This window comes from Ursus americanus, chromosome 30, assembly GCF_024610735.1.
Source record: "Ursus americanus isolate L20-20 chromosome 30, mUrsAme1.1.p, whole genome shotgun sequence".
NCBI classification, from domain to species: domain Eukaryota; kingdom Metazoa; phylum Chordata; class Mammalia; order Carnivora; family Ursidae; genus Ursus; species Ursus americanus.
In genome coordinates, this window is record NC_142156.1 from 16,538,614 (window position 1) to 16,557,598 (window position 18,985).

At 43.1% G+C, this 18,985-nt stretch overlaps 2 protein-coding genes across 4 annotated transcripts in view; one reads left to right on the forward strand and one right to left on the reverse strand.

Annotated features, from left to right (window-relative positions):
• Window positions 1–10,920, reverse strand: part of ACAD10 (acyl-CoA dehydrogenase family member 10) — a 51,576-nt gene extending 40,656 nt beyond the window's left edge. Inside the window, 3 exon segments of the mRNA XM_087857162.1 lie at window positions 1,942–2,090; window positions 6,439–6,638; window positions 10,853–10,920. Of these exon segments, the coding sequence (XP_087713288.1) occupies window positions 1,942–2,090; window positions 6,439–6,625 (336 nt within the window). The 5' untranslated portion in view covers window positions 6,626–6,638; window positions 10,853–10,920.
• Window positions 1–18,985, forward strand: part of BRAP (BRCA1 associated protein) — a 90,679-nt gene that overhangs the window by 51,025 nt on the left and 20,669 nt on the right. For 2 of the 3 annotated variants that reach the window (XM_045776634.2, XM_045776642.2), the window contains exons 3-5: window positions 13,198–13,359; window positions 14,061–14,259; window positions 15,542–15,731. In XM_045776634.2, the coding sequence (XP_045632590.1) occupies window positions 13,206–13,359; window positions 14,061–14,259; window positions 15,542–15,731 (543 nt within the window). In that variant the 5' untranslated portion in view covers window positions 13,198–13,205. Of the gene's footprint in view, window positions 1–10,943; window positions 11,213–13,197; window positions 13,360–14,060; window positions 14,260–15,541; window positions 15,732–18,985 lie in introns of those variants that run through there. The other variant, XM_045776659.2, reaches the window with a different exon arrangement.

The following is an 18,985-nucleotide window of genomic DNA, read 5'->3' on the forward strand; positions in this document are numbered from 1 at the left end:
TCAAATTTAATTCTTAACGATCCGGAAGACACGTAATGATTTTTTATCGCCTCAGCATCACCACTATAAACTTCAGTTTCTGACCCGTTTTCCGTTTTTTAAATTCAATCCATGTAGGTTTTGAAAACTCTCATCATATTTCAGGGGCACCTGGGTGGCACAGCGGTTAAGCATCTGCCTTTGGCTCAGGGCGTGATCCTGGCGTTATGGGATCGAGCCCCACATCAGGCTCCTCTGCTATGAGCCTGCTTCTTCCTCTCCCACTCCCCCTGCTTGTGTTCCCTCTTTCGCTGGCTGTCTCTATCTCTGTCGAATAAATAAATAAAATCTTTAAAAAAAATGAAAACTCTCATCATATTTCAAAATCTGCCAAGGCAAGTCTGCTATTTTACACAATCACACACATACACACACATACACACATACTATAGAACAGCTTCATTGAAATACAATTCATATACCGCACAATTCACCCATAAATTGTACGATTCAAAGTTTTTACGATGTTCACAAATGTGTGCCCATCACCACAATCAATTTTAGACCATTTTCATCACCCTGAAAAGAAACCCCATATATATTGGCAGTCATTCCCCATTCCACCCCCCACTCCCCAATACTCTCAGTCCTAGAATATCAGTAACGTACTTTCTGTTCCTATAGATTTCCCTACTCTGGGCATTTCATATAAATGGAATCATACAATATGTGGTCTTGTTTGACCAGCTGCTTTCTTTCATTTACCACAATGTTTTACATATATATTTGAAATTGTGGTAAAAGAGACATAACATTTACTATTTTAACCACTTTAAGTGTGTAGTTGGGTGGCATTAAGTACATTCATTATTGTGCAACCATTACCTCCACTGAGCCACAGAACTTTGTTTACTGTATTTTAAATCATATTTTAGTAGGATTACTGTGAAGTCTACACTTGAGTTAATGTAAACAAAGAACTTAGTACAAGGACGCCGAGGTGGCTCAGTCACTTAAGCGGCTGCCTTCAGCTCAGGTCATGATCCCCGGGGTCCTGGGATCGAGCCCCGTGTCAGGCTCCCTGCTCAGCGGAGAGCCTGCTTCTCCCTTTCCTCCCCACTAGTGCTTGTTCTCGGTGTCTCTGTCTCTCTCACTGAAACAAATAAAATCTTTAAAAAAAAAAAAAAACTTAGAATAATGCATAGTACAGAGAAAAGTTTCAATATTATTGCTTTATTTTTTCAGATTAAAAAATTTTTTTTAAAGATTTAATTTATTTATTTGAGAGAGAAGAGAGACAACATGAGCGGGAGGGGCAGAAGCAGAGGGAGAGAGTGTCTCAAGCAGACTCCACACTGAGCATGGAGCCCAACATGAGGCTCGATCCCACAACCCTGAGAGCATGACCCGAGCCAAAATCAAGAGTGGCACACTCGACCGACTGAGCCACCCAGTAGCCCCTTATTATTGCTCTAAATAAACTTTCTGATCGAAGCCATTATGCAGACAGCTCCCGTTACAGATGGACAACAGCTGATGGCAGAGCTTGGTAAAGAATACTTATACTTATTCATATATGTAGCTAAAACTGAGTACCTGGGGATGGAAGAAATACATTAAAAACTTCTAATGCAAATGGGTGATGGGCATTAAGGAGCACACTTGTGATGAGCACTGGCTGTTACATGCAAGTGATGAACCACTAAATTCTACTCCTGAAACTAATATTACACTGCATGTTAACCAACTAAAATTTAAATAAAAACTTGAAAAAAACCAACCAAAAAATAAAGAAAGAAAGAAAAACTTGATATATTAAAAAAAACAAAGAAACAAAAAAACTTATCATAGCTTATTAGGTTTTTTCTTCTTTATTTGCAGTTTAATCAACTTAATGAGTGACTATGGCATCCACCCATTTGGCAAAAAGAATATGTAAATTCGAGTGTGTTTGTCACTCACAATTTCAGAGCAGAGGCTCCCAAATTCTTGCAGGGAATCCTCTGTTGTTATCTCTCCCCTCATAAGTTTCATCCAGGGCCCGTTTTCGCCGCCTAAGATCCAGGCCTTCCGTATAGTTCCAGGAGGGATATGATTTTGTAGTTCCCATTCTATAGGAATAAAATACGCAATAACTGAAGTACATCGACAGATGGCTGGGCTCCGCGAAACTCTGGGGGAACTGCTGTACCAGTCCCTGCTTGTGGTACCGGGTGGGTTCTGCTGGGAATCTGAACAAATTCAGGAAATGCAGAACTCAGCCTTAGGCCTCCAAGGCAACAGTGACACGGCAGGGACACCGCTGCTAAGTGTCTGGTCCTCACCGCCTGCTTGCCGAGACTCTGGACGCTGCGCTATGCATTTTCTTCCCAGGTCTCTCATTAGCTGGCTCCCTCACACGGTCCTGGCATGTAGTAAGGAAATACATGCATAATAAGCTGGATTCTGCCAGCACTCGCAAACAAGCCTGTCATTTTATAAACTGTAGTACCCCTGTATGGCTGCAGGGCTGCTGGTACTCGGAAACGTTCGCTTGGGGGATGTTGTCTTTGTAGACTAAAGAGGAAAATTTTATCCACGAGGAGCTCAGGCAGTGAATGGATCAGCATTCGTGTACACTGGGAACCTTTGGATGGGCTGCTCTTTCTTGTACGAGGTTGTTTTTTCTTTCTAGAATACAGCTGCTATGGGGCAAAAATATATAAAGCAATCATAATTATTTCTAAGACATAATGAGCTTTACACATTGTTTTTGTTTTGATAAAGTAGGGCCTGTGCACTGAAAATATCTGACTATAGAAAGTATAAAAAAAAGAAAGTAAAATGACAAGCAATCTCATTCTTTTTTTCTTTTTTTTTTTTTTTTTTTTTTAAGATTTTACTAATTTATTAGAGAGAGAGCTCACAAGCAGGGGAGAGGCAGGCTCCCTGGCAAGCAGGGAGTCTGATGTGGGACTCAATCCCAGGACCCTGGGATCGTGACCTGAACTGAAGGCAGATGCTTAACCGACTGAGTCACCCAGGTGCCCCAAAGCAATCTCATTCTTCAGAAATAATTGATGTTACTAATCTGATCTATATCTTTCGAGAATAGCAAGAACTTTTTTTTTTTTTTTGAGAGAGAGAGAGAAAGAGAGAGCATGCATGCAGGAGAGTGGGAACGGGCTAAGGGGAAGAGAGAAAGAATCTTAAGCTGACTCCACCCTGAACATGGAGCCCGATGAGGGGCTCAGTGCTACCACTGCGAGATCATGACCTGAGCCAAAACCAAGAGTCGATGATGTTTAACCAACTGAGCCACCCAGGTGCCCCGAGAAGAGCAAGACTTTTAAAGCTCAATCCAAATAATCATACTTGTTTAATTTGAGAACTAAAGTGTGTAACATTTTTTATGGTCTGAGAATTGGCAAGCACATAAGGAAACTGGCACTCTCATATACTGTTGATGGGAGTGGAAACAAGTACACCCTCTATGGAGAGCAAAATTTTAAATGTATATCTGATGTAGTAATTCCACTTTCTAGGAATTTCTCCCACAGATATATCTATAAAAGTCAGCAAAGAATATGTACAAGGCTGTGCAGAATCCCTTGTAATAAGAAGAATCAGAGGGCACCTGGGTGGCTCAGTTAGTTAAGCATCTGCCTTCGGCTCAGGTCATGATCCCAGAGTCTCGGGATCAAGTCTTGGGATCAAATCCTGAGTCCCCCTCTGCCCCTCCCCCCACTCATTCTCTCTCTCTCTCAAATAAATAAATAAAATCTTTAAAAAAAACCAAACCAGAAACTTAAATGTATATTAATAAATGGCTTGTTAAATCAACTATTGTACATCCATATAATGGAATACCACACAGATGTACCAACTAAACCAAGGGTATGCAACACACGGCCTGGGAACCAAATCTATCTCCTATCTGTTCTTGTAAGTAAAGTGTTTTTGTTTTTGTTTTTGTTTTAAAGATTTTATTTATTTATTCGACAGAGAGAGAGACAGCCAGCGAGAGAGGGAACACAAGCAGGGGGAGTGGGAGAGGAAGAAGCAGGCTCACAGCAGAAGAGCCTGATGTGGGGCTCGATCCCATAACGCCGGGATCACGCCCTGAGCCGAAGGCAGACGCTTAACCGCTGTGCCACCCAGGCGCCCCTGTAAGTAAAGTTTTATTAGAACACAACCGCACCCATTCATTTACTACTGTCTGTCACTGTTTTCTTGCCACGACAGCAAAACTGAACAGTTGTGACAGAGATTGTATGGCTTGCAAAGCCTACTTAGCCCTTTACAGAAAAAGTTTGCTAACTAAAACCACCTTGGTAAAGGTTAAAGTGATCTGGGAACATGCTAGCCGGGGACATTCTGCCCAGGGAGGAGGTCGGAGAAGCCTTCATAGAAGAGAAGTCTTAACATCCATACTAAGAACCACCACAAGATGTACTGAGCGTGCAAGCCTCCAGGCACTGTGTGAGTAATGCGCCGATTCGCTTACCATCAAAAGTACCAGTAAGATTTGAACAGGTGGAGCGGGTGGGGAAGGGTAGCTGCCAGCAGCGGGGAGAGAACTTGCAAAGATAGAAGAGTGTCAATGTGTTTGGCAAGTTTAAAGAACATCAGGTAGTCCACGGCAGCTGAAACGTGGGCAATGCTGCGACACAGGACGTGAGGGCTAATTTGCAAGAGGCCTTGGATACCAAGCGAAAGCTTCTGGACTTAATCTAAGGGACAAAGCAGGGCACTCGAGGATTTGAAGCAAGGGAGTGAGGAGATAAGATCTGTATTTCAGAAAGGTAATTCTGGGGGTTCATGGAAGGTGGTGCAAAACCCAGAGCGCCAGCAGGCAGAGACAGAGGAGTTCGGAGGCTCATGTGATGGTGCAGGTGAGGGAAGATAGGGATCTAACCCTGGGCTGAGGCAGATGGAGTGGAGAGAAGCAAATAGGTTCTCAAGATATTCTGGAGAAAGTTGAGAAAACTCCTGTCTGGTGATCTTTGTTTTCTATAAAAAGAGGAGATTCAGCTGTCTGCCAAGTAGGAAGGTTTGGGGAGGGGGGAGTAGGATGACTGATGGGGAGGTCCAAACAGCCCTGCGGTAAATGCCAGAGGAATATGAACAGAGGAATAGAGAGGCTGAGAGCCCAGCTGCAGTTGGAGCCAAAAAACTGCTCTCCCAGTCAGCTTGCTCAGCTGGTCACGTGAGAAGGGAAACCTCGCTGAAATGAAGCCAGGAGGCCAGCAGGGGGAGCACTCACACCCGTCCAACTCCGTCAGTGACGGACCCCCAACAGAAGAATCTCCAATGGGAAAGGATCATCACTTCCTGGCCTCAAGAAGAGAAAGATGTATGCTGAACTCACTACCCCAGCAACTCTGCTGATGAGAAATCATCATCACCGTGAACTCCTGCCTTTCTCCAGTGGACTTTTGTTCAAAACAAAGCCCTCCCAATTTCCTCCTCTTTCTCCATAAAATAATGTTCCTCTCTTTTGTTGGACTAGCCTATGGTATTGGCCATAGCTTGCTTGACCCAAACTGCAATTCTCTTGCTATTCCCAAACAAACTCATTTTTGCTGATAAAGTAACTGTTTCAAGTTTAAGGTCAATAGGAATCGTTTACTCAGGGGCATATAAAACCTGTACTTGGGTTGGCTTAGCACAGAGAACTGCCCAACCAGCCACCGTAGGAAGTCAGCTCTTTGGCCTTTTTTCCTTCCTGCTGGCTGGAATGCAAATGTGAGGGTAGGAGGTGAAGCAGCGAAGATAGACCATGAGGTGGAACTGGAAATGAAGAGCATTCGGAGCAGAGCAATACAATAGAAACAGCCTGAGTGCCTGATATCCCAAAGCAACATACTAGCCCCCTACCACATACCTGAGCCTTCATGTGCCAAAGAAACTTTGATCTTGTTTCAGTCACTTTTCTGTTTGGTTTTCTAACACTTGAAGCCAAAATTAATCCAACTCAAGTCAGTTGGACTGAATAAGGAAAAAAGTAAACCAGGAGAGGCCAATAAAGAAAGGATCAGAGACTAGAGTTTTGACCTTATGGGACCTAAACCACGTTTCTCAGAGAAGCAGCCCGGGTCTCAGAGAAAGGTAGTTAAATTCTACTACTACCAATAACAACAGTAGCAATGGCAGCTCATCATTTATTGTGAATTTAAGATGAGTCAAGCACTCACTGTGCTAAGCAAGTAATTATTTCACTTAACTCTCCCCAAATCCCAAAGAGGTAGGTACCATTATTAGCCTTAATTTAACGGTAAGAAAATGAAGACTCAGAGACGTTGAATAATTTGCCCAAGGTACTCAGCCACAAAGTGCTTGGAAATTGATGCCAGAATCAGGGTATCAGCCGCTGGGATACACCGCTGCCCAAATGTTCCTCTCAGCCTCCCCTTACACACTTCATTCCCCCCCACCCCGAAGCTAGTCTCCAAAAATGAAACACAAGGAAGAGCTCACCTGCAGCCACTCTCCCTGGAGAAGAAATGAGAACTCCACCCATGTCAAAAATCACCGCTCTGTAGGTGCCGTCTCCAGAATGTGCCCATCGCCTGGCTCGCCGGTGCCTGCCCCAGGTGTGTTTCGGGAAGGCTGCCCTCCAAGCCCATTGGAGAAGAGAGGACTGGAAAAGCTGCCTTATGCACATGCTGAGGCCAAGACTGCACGAGAAGAAGACACAGGGCACAGCTTTCCTTCACTGCCTCCAATCCAGACCTCCACCCGGGAGCTCAGGTGTGCCAAACGGACATCTCCACTATCTCCCGCAGACACTTCAAACCACAACCAGAACTGAACCCTCCCAGACTACTCTGTTTTCTAAGCTCATTAGCCCAGTAAAGGGCTCCATCGTTCAGCTAGCTCCTCAAGCTAGAAGACAGATTCACCCCTGACTTCCTCAGCCCCCCCACCTGGCCACCTCAATTCATGTGCTCTGTGCTGTCATCCTCCTCCTGAAAATGGCCATCTACCTCTTTCCACTTACTACCCACAGATCATTGCAACAAGCCCCCTAACCGGTCCCCTTGCCTCTTCTCAAACTCCTTCTCATTCTTTCTCCACTCTTCAAGCAGAGTTAAGAGTGTGCCTTCAAAACTGCACATTTGGCCACATCCTAACGCCGCTTAAAACTTTCAGTGGCTCCCCATTGCCTTCAAGATAAACTCTCAGTTCCTTAACATGCCTCCAGAGGTCCTCTAAAATCTGCCCTCACTTTCAGCAGCAACTCTCCCTCTTTTTTTTACCTTAATCTGGATGATGTGGACATGCAAAATCTACATGCAGCTTCTTCAAACACATGATGTTCTCCTCCAGCTACCATGCCTTTGCCTCTGCTGTTTCCTTGCCCTGGACAGCTCCATTCCACCTGTTACCCGGCTAATTCCAAATTGTCCTTTAGGTTTTAGTTTACCTATCACTTCCTTTGTGAAACCTCCTCTGGCTACCAGAAAAGACAGATGAGAAGCCTTTTCTGTATACTCCCAGAATGTCCGGTACCGACCTCCTCCTAGTACTGACGCCGCCTCCATTGCACCAACAGCCCTCCTGCACGCCACTGCAACAGGCTCTTAACTGTTCTCCCTTTGTCTCTTTTGTAAATACACTTTCAAAAAGTTAAAAAAAACCATACTCACACAACACACACATATGTATATAGACATACACCTATATACGGGGATAGAGATAAACCAAATGTGGCAAGATGTTTCGTCAATCTAGGCGATGGGCATATGATGAAGAGTATATGAGAGATCATTCATTGTACTATTCTTTCAACTGCTCTGTATGTCTGAAGTAAAAAGCTGGGGTAAAAACAAAATAATGAAAGCAAATTCTATTTGCAATCAGTTCCTCATGAAAATCTTTACACTTTTTGTGTGATTTCTATAGCTTCAAAGCTTACTAAAAATCGTGTTTGAACAAAATAGTTTGGGAAGACAGCCTGTAAGTTGGATGGGAGTTACTTCGGTGCGGCCATCAGGATTCAATAAACCATAGAAGACTCTACAGAGAAAGGGGTTCTCAAGCAGTAAATCTTTAAGACGATACTATGTGTTTTTCATGTAATTGGAAATGTGCAGGATTGGGGGGGTAGGTTTTGAAATGAAACACTTGAAAAGGTTGATTTGCATTTTCAGTTTTACTTATGTTCCCACACCGAGGCCAGAGTTTATGATGGAAGGAGTTTATTTATAGGCTCCTTAAAAGCGTCAAAAACTTTGTGTCAGGGCTTAACAGCGATGAAAAGCCTCTCTGGGGCCTGAAGGGCTGACTCGCATCTCCACTGAGGGTACTAATGGATGAGTGGGCAATGCTCCCATGACCAGCTTGCTTATTCCTTCCAACTAGAGATGATGGTTCTGTTCCAGCCACTTCCCAACACTGTTCAGAGTGGCAAAACACTGATTTCTCCCACCTCTAGACTTTGGTAGCTATGCACTGACTATGACAGCTTTTCCCGCTTCCTCTGCTGGTACATCTCACTCATTTTTACATCACGGCCTCAGCTTTACCTTCACCACCTCCTCTGGAGAGACTTTTTAAAAAAAATTTAATTTATTTTTATTTTTTAAAGTAGGCTCCACACCCAACATGGGGCTAGAATTCAAGAGACTCATGTTCTACTGAGTGAACCAGCCAGGCACCCTGAGGCTTTTTCTTTTCCAGGCAGCCTCTGTTACTTTTTTTTTTTTTTTTTTTTTCCTGAAACTCCCATTGCTTCTTCCCCATACCTTCACTAGAGCAGTTACTCCATTATGGAGTAACTGTTTTGATGCTTATCTGCTCCTATAATTGTAAGCTCCTTAAAGCAAGGCCTATCTTTTCATCTTTGTATATATTTCATCTTTGTGTACACCCATCCCCCTGGGGCCTAGCACTGCATCTAGACACACAGCAAGTGTTCAATATAAATAAGCTGGAAGGATGAATAAACTGGATGAATCAGAACATAGGGGATAATGATGATCTGTATGGTGAGTAACATATCATAATAATTTAAAAAAAAAGAACATAGGAGAAGGCAGGGGACAGGTTTAGTTGTTGACAGCCACAAAGAACGGTAACAAGCCCAACTTGCCCGTCACTAGTTAACTATTCTCTGGAACTAGCATCTTCCTTCTGTACCATAGAGAATATTTGTCTTCTGACTTTCAGAATGAGATTAGTATGATAATGTAGCCTTGCTACTTAATTTATGCTTTATAAATATGCACACAGCATGCTGTCACATATTAAGAAGATGGTTTAGTAGCGGTTGAGTGTGGCTCTAGAATCAGATTGCCTGGGTTTGAATTCTAGTTTTGCCACTTACTGAGTGTGAGATCCTGAGCAAGTTTCTGAGACTCAGGTTCCTCCTCTGTAAATGGGAATAATTATACACCAGTCTCATATAGTTACTATTATGTGGGATAAAGTATGTAAAGCACTCTAGTTAGTACCTGGCACACTATTAAATGTTATCTACTACTGGGACACCTGGGTGGCTTAGTTGGTTTAGCATCTGACTCTTGTTTTCAGCTCAGGTCATGATCTTAGTGTTGTGAGATCAAGCCCTGAGTCGGGCTCTGCTGCTGGGTGTGGAGCCTGCTTAAGATTTTCTCTCTCACTCTCCCTCTGCTCCCCACTCCTTCTCTAAAAAAGAAAAGAAAAAAAATGTTATCTACTACTGTAGTATACTATAAAAGCTCATATGAGGTCTCATATGTTATATGCATAAACTATGTGACTATGGCATATGCATTTTCACAGCGATTCTCAACAGGGTGTGATTTTGGTCCCAAGAGGACATTTAGCAATGTCTGGGTACATTTTTGGTTGTCACCACTTGGGCAGTGCTACTGGTATCCAGTGGGTCAGGCCAGGGATGCCATTAAATATCCTATAAAGCGTAGGACACACACCCCAAAGAATTATCGGGACCCAAAATGTTAATAGTGCAAAGACTGAGAAACCCTGATATAAAGTCTGTATTGAAACATATTTCATAAGATGCAGTCACAACCCATATACATATATAGCATGTGGTCATGTTATCTGCCTATGTAGTCCAGGGACCTACATGTGTCCAGGATGTGCTGACACATCTTAGAAACCCTTTTAGCATGTGTTTGGAATAGCATCCTGTCATGTGTGCGACATTTAGGTACTGATTGTGGCTCTCAGTATCTATATGCTAAAGACGGTCTGACATACTGGAAAGAAAGCTGAATCTAAGAAAAATGATATATGCAGAGCCACAGGCTCTATTTATTTCATGCTCATGGTTGTATATTATCCCACTCTTATGCCAAAACCTAGCTCAAGGTCACACAACCGATCAAGGTCGACTCCATTAGAGCAAGAACTATTTGTTTACCTTATTCACGAAACTATCCCCATCACCCCAACAGTGCTTAGGCTCTCAGTAAACATTTGTGAAATTATGGGGCGGGGAGCAGAGCCCAGATCTAACTCCCAACACCGTGCGCTTTACCAGCCCACCGCCCTACCTCGACAGAGTCAGAAACACTGCAATCGAGTCTCTATTCTTCAAAGGCCTTCAGAGAGGCGCATAGACCTCTCTGGGCTTTTGCGTACCTATCTGTCAAGTGTGGCTAACACTAAGCAACCCCTCTAGCGCTGGAGCGAGGGGTCAAACACAACAAAGGGGCAAGAGCTCGCCACAGGGCCCGGTTCCTCGGACAATTCGGAGACCTCGCGGACCCGGACCCTTCGCCGTCGGGAGGTAGCCTGAGAGTACGGCCTCTCAGGTGGGTAAACTCGGGCCTGGGCGCAAACCCACCGATCGGCGTAAGGGGGTAGACAGCGCCCGAACCTTCTCAAGCTTCCTCCTCCCCGACCTCCTCCAGATCCCGTCCAGGGAGCGCAGACTCACCTCCGCGCCGGTACGCCAATCACGTGGCCGCCACCCCATCCAATCGGAGCGCACGCTAATGCGCGCACGCGTAACCTCGCGGTCGGCGACGGCGGCCGGGAGGCGGAAGTGAGGGTGGTTGTGGCTCGGAGGATTGCGCGCGGAGCTGCTGCTACCGAGGCAGCGGCGGCGGCGCTGAGGCGGTGGCAGCGCTGCCGACCCTGGGCCGCTCGGCCTCTCAGCTCGCCTCCCAGCCTCGCCTGAGCCCGCCGGGGCCCGCGCCGGCCAGCGCCTGCCCTATGAGTGTGTCACTGGTTGTCATCCGACTGGAGCTTGCGGAACACTCGCCCGTCCCCGCCGGCTTCGGCTTCAGCGCCGCCGGTGAGTCCCGCGGCCTCGCAGCCTCGCGTTTAGCCCCGCGCCGGGGCCCGGGAGCCTCGCCCTCCCAAAGTACGGACCCGGGGAAAGGCGGCGGCGAGGGCCTTTGTGTCAGGAAGAAATTGAGAGGTGGTTGAGATCCGTCTCATTCCAGCCATCCTAAATAGGCCTCTCGGATGTCATCTCTGGGAAGCCCTTCCCGGTCCCTCCCTCCTGGTGCCTTCCCACGGGCACTTTGTTTATACCTGGCGCGTCGCCCTCTCCACCCAGGGTTAGAGTCAAGTTGTGTAGGTTGCTCTCCTGCAGGCTTTGTGAAGGCAGAGGCTGGATCTCAGAGATGCTGACGGTTCGTGGTTTAATTAAATCGTTCCTATTTGGAAGAATTTCTGTTGAGGCGCCCTGCAACTACAGTAGTAACTAGCTAAAGTTTGTACACTTCCTGTGTCGCAGCACTGTACTGAACACTTTGTGTGCCTTGTCTTCTTTAATTATCTTCACAACAACTCTGTTAGGGAAATGTACGTGCCTTTTACAGATTGGGAAACTGAAGCCCAGTGATTAAGTGACTTGCCCACGATTGTCTGTAAGTGGTGAAACTGGGATTCTAACTCAGAGCTGGACTTGAGAGTCTGAGCTGTTCATTACCAGCCACACAGCCTCCTTCGTGGGGAATGGAGCTATGACTGTGTTCCTTGGACCTTAAGCAATTCCCTAACAATAACATTTATTCAAGAATGAATTACCGAATGCTATCTGCTGGGATTTTAGTTGTTTGGAGACTCAGACGTGGTCCCTGCTTTAATGGTACCAGCAGCTCAGTGAGGTAGACAGATTAATTAAATAATTACAGAATAAAGGTGGAATTACATCCATGAAAAGAGCTGTGAAGGAAAGGAAGAGTTTGGAAAGCTATCACAAGAGGATCTTTTTGGTTTGGGGAGGGGCCCTGGGGATGGTAGAGATGGTGTCCTTGGAAATTCCCCTGAATGTGTGAACTTCGGAGCTGCAGATTAAAAATTGAATACGATTTAATGGGTTACAAGCACCTTTCAAAGACTACAAGTGATCCCTAAGTTGAGACGGTCAGCTAACTTGATATTAGGCACGTATACACCTCTACACGGGTCAGTCATTGATTCACTGATTCAACAAAACTTGAAGGACCTTCCAGGGTGTGCTAGGCACTGTGGTGTAAATGCTGGGGATACAGTGGTGGGCAAAATAGGCCTGGTTCCTGCTATGATAGAACTTATATTAAGAGTATTTCAATCGAGTCTCCAGGTACCTTTTCCATTTTTGTGTGTTTCATTGATTTAAGACCGTGATCACAGATTTTCATGGTATGATTCATGGCATGAGGCTAACCCAGGGTGTTTAAGAGCACTACTGCTAAAGGTTTTTGAAATTTTTATTGATGAACTTGAGACCTCCATTTGGGACTCAACACAGTTTCACTTTACCAGAGACTACTTAAAATGTTGGTTCAACACGGACATAATCACTGTTGCACCTTCTCTAAAGCTCTTATTCTCATTGATTTGCTTTAAAGTGCATGATTTCGGGGCGCCTGGGTGGCACAGCGGTTAAGCGTCTGCCTTCGGCTCAGGGCGTGATCCCGGCGTTATGGGATCGAGCCCCACATCAGGCTCCTCTGCTATGAGCCTGCTTCTTCCTCTCCCACTCCCCCTGCTTGTGTTCCCTCTCTCGCTGGCTGTCTCTATCTCTGTCAAATAAATAAAATCTTTAAAAAAAAAAATAAAGTGCATGATTTCACTAGAACAACCCCGCATTTCTGAATTTATTGCACTGGGTGTTTATTGACTATCTGCTGGGCACTGAGGAGCCCCAGAGGTGAGTGAGAGATGCAAAGCATCTTATTATCTTGGGGGAGGGCAGCAGAGAGAAAAGGGAAGCTTATGGATGGATACATTGAAAGTGGAGAAGAGCTTGTGTTATTATCATATATTAATCATTCATGTGTTCCCTAGCCGGGGAAATGTCTGATGAGGAGATCAAAAAGAAGACGCTAGCTTCAGCTGTGGCCTCTTTAGAAGGGAAGTCACCAGGGGAGAAAGCAGCAATCATACATCAGCATCTTGGCCGTCGAGAAATGACAGATGTGATCATTGAGACCATGAAGTCCAATCCAGGTATGCTTTCTAAAACCCCAGACTCATGTAACATAAGCCCCTGGTTGCCTGTCTTATACATGTTATTCCATGAGCCCATGATTTTGACCTCTAACATACTTTTATCTTTCACTACCTGTGTGTCTTACATGAAATTGTCAAGCCACATTTCAGTGTCTCCAAATATTTCTCCTAAATTAATACTAACTAGGTAGGTTGACAACTTTATTCAGTGAGGAGAGCTACCTACCATCTAGGTTAGTGGCAGATCACGAATGAATCCAGATAAGCATGTTGTGTCCCCACACACACACACACACACACTCTCTGCCAGCTCACTCCAACCCAGAGACTGACTGTGTACTATATCTTCAGCATGGAGGTGATCAGAACTGGTAGGTTTGGTTTTCCAAATTAATTGCCCTGAATGTCCCATTTAGGAGTCCCATGATGGAAAACACCTGCTTTTATTATCGTACTGCCAAATGTAAGACCCATCCTCAAGTTTCTGTGGGTATTAATGAAATTTTTGTGGGGCAAAGAGTACTTTCAAGTTTAGGTGCCCCTGAAAACTTGGCTGTTCTGTAAATATAGTTCTTAATGCAATACATTACAATTTCTCTGTTGAAGTTTATTTTTCTGACTCAAAATTTTAACCTAATTAGAATCCTTCCACATATTTCCTATCAGTTTATAATCTGCTAATTTTTGATTTGTGAAAGATGAGCTGAAAACCACAATGGAAGAAAGGAAGTCTTCAGAAGCATCTCCCACTGCACAGAGAAGTAAAGATCAAAGTATAGAATGCATAAACGCTGCTCCCGATTCTCCATCCAAACAGCTTCCAGACCAGATTTCGTTCTTTAGTGGAAACCCATCAGTTGAAATAGTTCATGGTATTATGCATCTATACAAGACAAAGTAAGAAAAATCCTTTTCCTTTTGAATTGGTCTGTTTTTTTGTCTCAGGGCGGTGAAAAATTTCTTGCCCTGAAGAGCAGTGGGTATTTTAAGCTTCAGAAGGATAGTATTTTTCATATATTGTGTGTTAGAGAATTCTTAGATGTTTTACATTTGGTTAATCTTATAGATTGGGTCAAAGCTTCTTAGAAAAGAAACATGTACATACACTTGAGAAAATACCTAAGAAAATATTCCATGAGAAGGTAGGCATGTAAGATGACTGGGAAATTAAAAGGGAGGAAGATAAAAAGGAAAAAAAAAACATTATAAATGATTTATAACATCACTGCAGTCTCAGATCCCCTCAAATGTTTACTAAAGAAGCTGTCAAGTCAGTTAATGGACTACAGTTTCATCATCTCTTTTACCCTTTTTTGTGGTCCACACAAAACTCAAAAGAAGCCAAAGGAGAGGAAGCATTTGGCTGGGTAATCTATAAGCTGGGTCATCAGCCCCTCCGATAATTGGTAGCTGATCTCTTCAAAGCCTGTCCTCCTAACATATTTGCTAGGTCTCCACCGGGAAACAGTGAATAGTCAGGTCGCCTTTTGGGATCACACCTGTTGGATTAAGTTTACAGCATTTCAAAAGCAAATTGCGTTGTGGGAGGTTTTTTCTTTTTCCTCTATTCCAGCTATTCCAACCCAACAACAATTTCTGTAATCTTCAGAGTCACATCTTCATAGTTCTGAATTCTCTCTCTTATATTTAGAACACTCCTCTTCTAGACCCCTTGAGAGAAGTACATAGTTAGAGGTGCCCATTAACTTGTAGTTTGAACCATACACTGGCTGCTTCTGTGCCTTTGTGGGAGCAGTTTTCTTTAACTTCCAGAATAGTGATTTTAAAACTTAAGGAAAAAAAAAAAAGGAAAAACAGAATTGTGCTTCTGAGTTACCTAATGAGAGATTATTATTGAAAAGCTAATGAGAATAAAACACAAACAGCAGATTTATAACCGTAATAAGCCTTTAACTGAAGGTTGAAAATTTCAGTGGTGCGTGTAATCAGGACCATTGCACAGTGTACCTTAAGCTCCATCACAGACATGTTGAAGGTATTCTGCATTAACCTGGTTGTGTGTGTTTTCAGGTATTGTAACACTCTGTTTAAATCAATCTGTGAAATATAACAAGGTTTATTTTTTTCTATTTTCTTGGACATAAAAGTTGTCTAATTAGTGTTGTCTGAACTAACCATACCTCATCCATTCAAGACAGTCTAATTATTGTCTTATTAGTAAGATGACCTCCTTAAAAGAAGATGTGAGGCGCAGTGCCATGCTGTGTATTCTCACAGTCCCTGCTACAATGACCAGTCATGACCTTATGAAGTTTGTCGCCCCATTTAATGAAGTAATTGAACAAATGAAAATCATCAGAGACTCTACTCCAAATCAATATATGGTGCTGATAAAGTTTAGTGCACAGGTAAAAGTTAAGATATTAAAAATCTCTTTGCCACAGAAACTGTGTTTTTGAAACTGTGTGATGCTAGCTGTGTGTGATTTACATTTTGCACTTACGATTCTTGATATACCTGTCTTCTAGGGTATTGTTGTAAGTCTAGAAATCTTTCTAAATTCGTTAGCAGACACACAATGCTAATTCGTACCCATAATGTTTTTATAAAGTAGATCGGGTGTGAAATCTAGAGTTGTGTTTGGTTATCCAGTAGTAACTATTCCAGTAGAGTAGTAGTCCCCAAACTTTCTGAAATTGATGCCATGTTATTATCTGCCCTTTTAACACTGTGCCCCTGCTTCTCTCATTCTCTTTTTAAGAGACATTCTTTGGCACATTTTAGAAAATAAGATCCCTTTTATACTTTTAATTTTGGTGGTGAGGGATTTGGGGACGTTCCTTGACATATTAAAGATGCTTTAAGAGTTCTGACTGAAGAGACAGAAACAGTGAAAGGATGGTGATATTTTCAGTTTTTAAAATTACTCGCATGTTATTACAAATACTTTTTTATATAAGAAGGTTTCGACATTCGTTTCATTTCACTTGTCACATTAAGCAACATTTTCCATGTGCCTTAGTTCTAAAGATGTTAGGAAGATAGTCTCTTGGTTTTACGTATTCATTCTTAATGGTACACGTATTTCTGTATGAATATGAGAGTGAGATAAGCTTTCGCGATTATCCAGGCTGTTAAAGAGCCATCCTATCTGTAGGTTTTGATTTGTTGTTGTTTGTTTTTTTTTGATGGGCTGTTACATTTGTCCATTCATTAGGTTTTGAAATGCAGCTTTGTCAAAAATGACTTCTTTCTCACCTCCTTGGAGAGCAGCCTTCCTGAATGCGGCCCAGATAAACAGGTCTAGCTTGCAGATTGGCAAAGAGCGGGTGTGTCTTTGCATCATTTGCCATTGCCTCTGACTGGTTACCAAGATTCGTGGGTGAAAGGGAGCCCATGGCACGAGGCCCACTTGTCATCTCCCTCCTTGCAGAAATCTAGAATTGACAGCAAGAGCAGTCACTCATGGCCACGGGGAGGAAATTAATAGAAGTGAGAGTTGGATTATGTTTGTGCCTATTCCATGGACCACAGAAAGGGAACCCTAGTGTAGCGTTCTGTGTATAAGGGGGTACACAATTGCTATCTTTAACCTTTACAAAATACCCCACTGTTGAGGTGAGACATTTAAAATATGTTTGAACTTTCCTGCACGCAGACTTAGACTTCACAAGTTGACAATGAGAATGGAAAAGCACTTGAACAGCTGTGTTCACTGACTGTCAAGAGACCTTCCAAGGTCACTGAGGAGCTTGGCAAACAGTGGGCAAGTGGTACCTTTTAAGTCTGGTAGCACATGTAATAACAAGGATAATGACGATAATTTGCAATCTTACTGACTGCTTATGCTCTGCCACTCTCTGCTAAGTGCTTAATGTGCATTATCTCATGTACTCCTCACTACAACCCTTTGAAGTAAGTAAGTATGTTATTATCCTTGTTTTACAAATGAGGAAACTGACTGCAGAGAGGTTAGTGATTTGCCCTCAGTGACTGAGCTGGGATTTGAGCCCTCACTTTTAATCCTAGGGCATACTCTTTTTCCAGTAGGAGTGGATAAAAGTATGGGGAAGGGAGATAATCGCTTGGCAAGAAATTGTGTAATGGCAATATTTTAGTTATAGCTTCTACTCAACAATTAAGGGCAGTCAGCAAGTAACACAGGAAAAGACATTGAAACAGATTGGGGATAATGAATCATTGAACATTACATCAGAAACTAATGATGTATTTTAAGTTTGCTAATTGAACTTAAATTAAAAAAACAGATTGGGGGAAAATGTTTAAGAGCATATTAGACTTTTTAAATAGCTTAAACTCTGCTAAACCCACAAACTGTAGCAAGGGCCACCTTTTGTAGTATGCAGGTAATGCTGTGGCAATTTTCTGTTACTGTTCAAGGATTTTCTTTGTACTCCTGCAGTCCCTCTACCTCTGTCTTTTGACCAAGTGCAGGTTGTACAAGTTCACAGATGTTAGTTTTGAGACTATGAAACAGTGTGCGAGCTCTTCCCCATGGGGATAGAACCCTTGACCTAGGAATCATGATTTGTCTTATTTATTGCTAATGCTGGATCTTAGGGTCTGAAGCTTATCCTATCAGGGGTTTTCTGAGGTCTAAAAACACCCTCCTAGTATAAGACTTGAAGTTATTAAATTAATACTGGGCCCTAATGAAAAAAATAGGCTCCAATAGGTACCAGCTATTGAGCACTCAACTAGATGCCAGGTCTATTAAGTGCTTTTCATGCATTGGCTCCTTGAGTCCTTGCAACAATTCTGTGAGGTAGGTGTTGTTACTTTCACTTTTATAATTGAGTAAACAAGCATGGATAAGTCACTCGCCAAAGCCACACAGCTAATAAGTGTCTGAGTTAAATTTCAAACCCATGCAGCTTGACTCCATAGCCTAGGCAGCTGACTGTTTTCTCTTCTCTTTTTTTCACCAGAGAATTTTTATTAAGGGTATTCCTTCTCTGTATCTCCTATAAGCTCTGGACTTTCTGTTGGCTTCAGCTTTATGCTGTAGGTGTTCTAATGTGATCCGCTTACACAGTGGTACTGTGACCCTTAGGAAACTTAGTCTTTGGGTAAGGAATTTATAATTCATAAGGATGCAGGAAGGCAAGAGGGGGTTCAGTTTTTGTACTTCTTGGGGACAAAAAAGGAGAGAGAACCTCTCAGTAGAGTGTGTGGGCTCACTTTCACTCTCATGCTTAGGACAGTCCAAGAGACCCCTTTTTTGAGAAGTAAAAACATGTTCTCGAGATTATAGTTGATTACTGTGACAGTAAAGGAACCTTGATCATAAAGGATTTTTCTTTTTCTGAGTTTATCCTGGGAAGAGGACAGTTAGAACAAAAGATTCAAAAAAAAAAAAAAAACCCAAAAAACAAAAGCAGGGTTTCTTAAAATGGTGGGCTCTATACAATGTAAACATTTTAAATAAAAGAGCTGTTTCTTCTGTGTTTTTTGCAGTTAGCTTCAGGCTTTTGTTCATTTCAGTGGTGCGTTGAAGTAGGAACCGTGTGTATTTTGTTCTCTCCTCTGGTCCTAGCACGTAGCACAGTGCCTGGCAGATGCTGGGTGCTCAGTAAATACTCAGACAAGCTACATTTCCAATACCAAGATTTTAAAGAAAGAAATCCATGTGTTCAAAAAC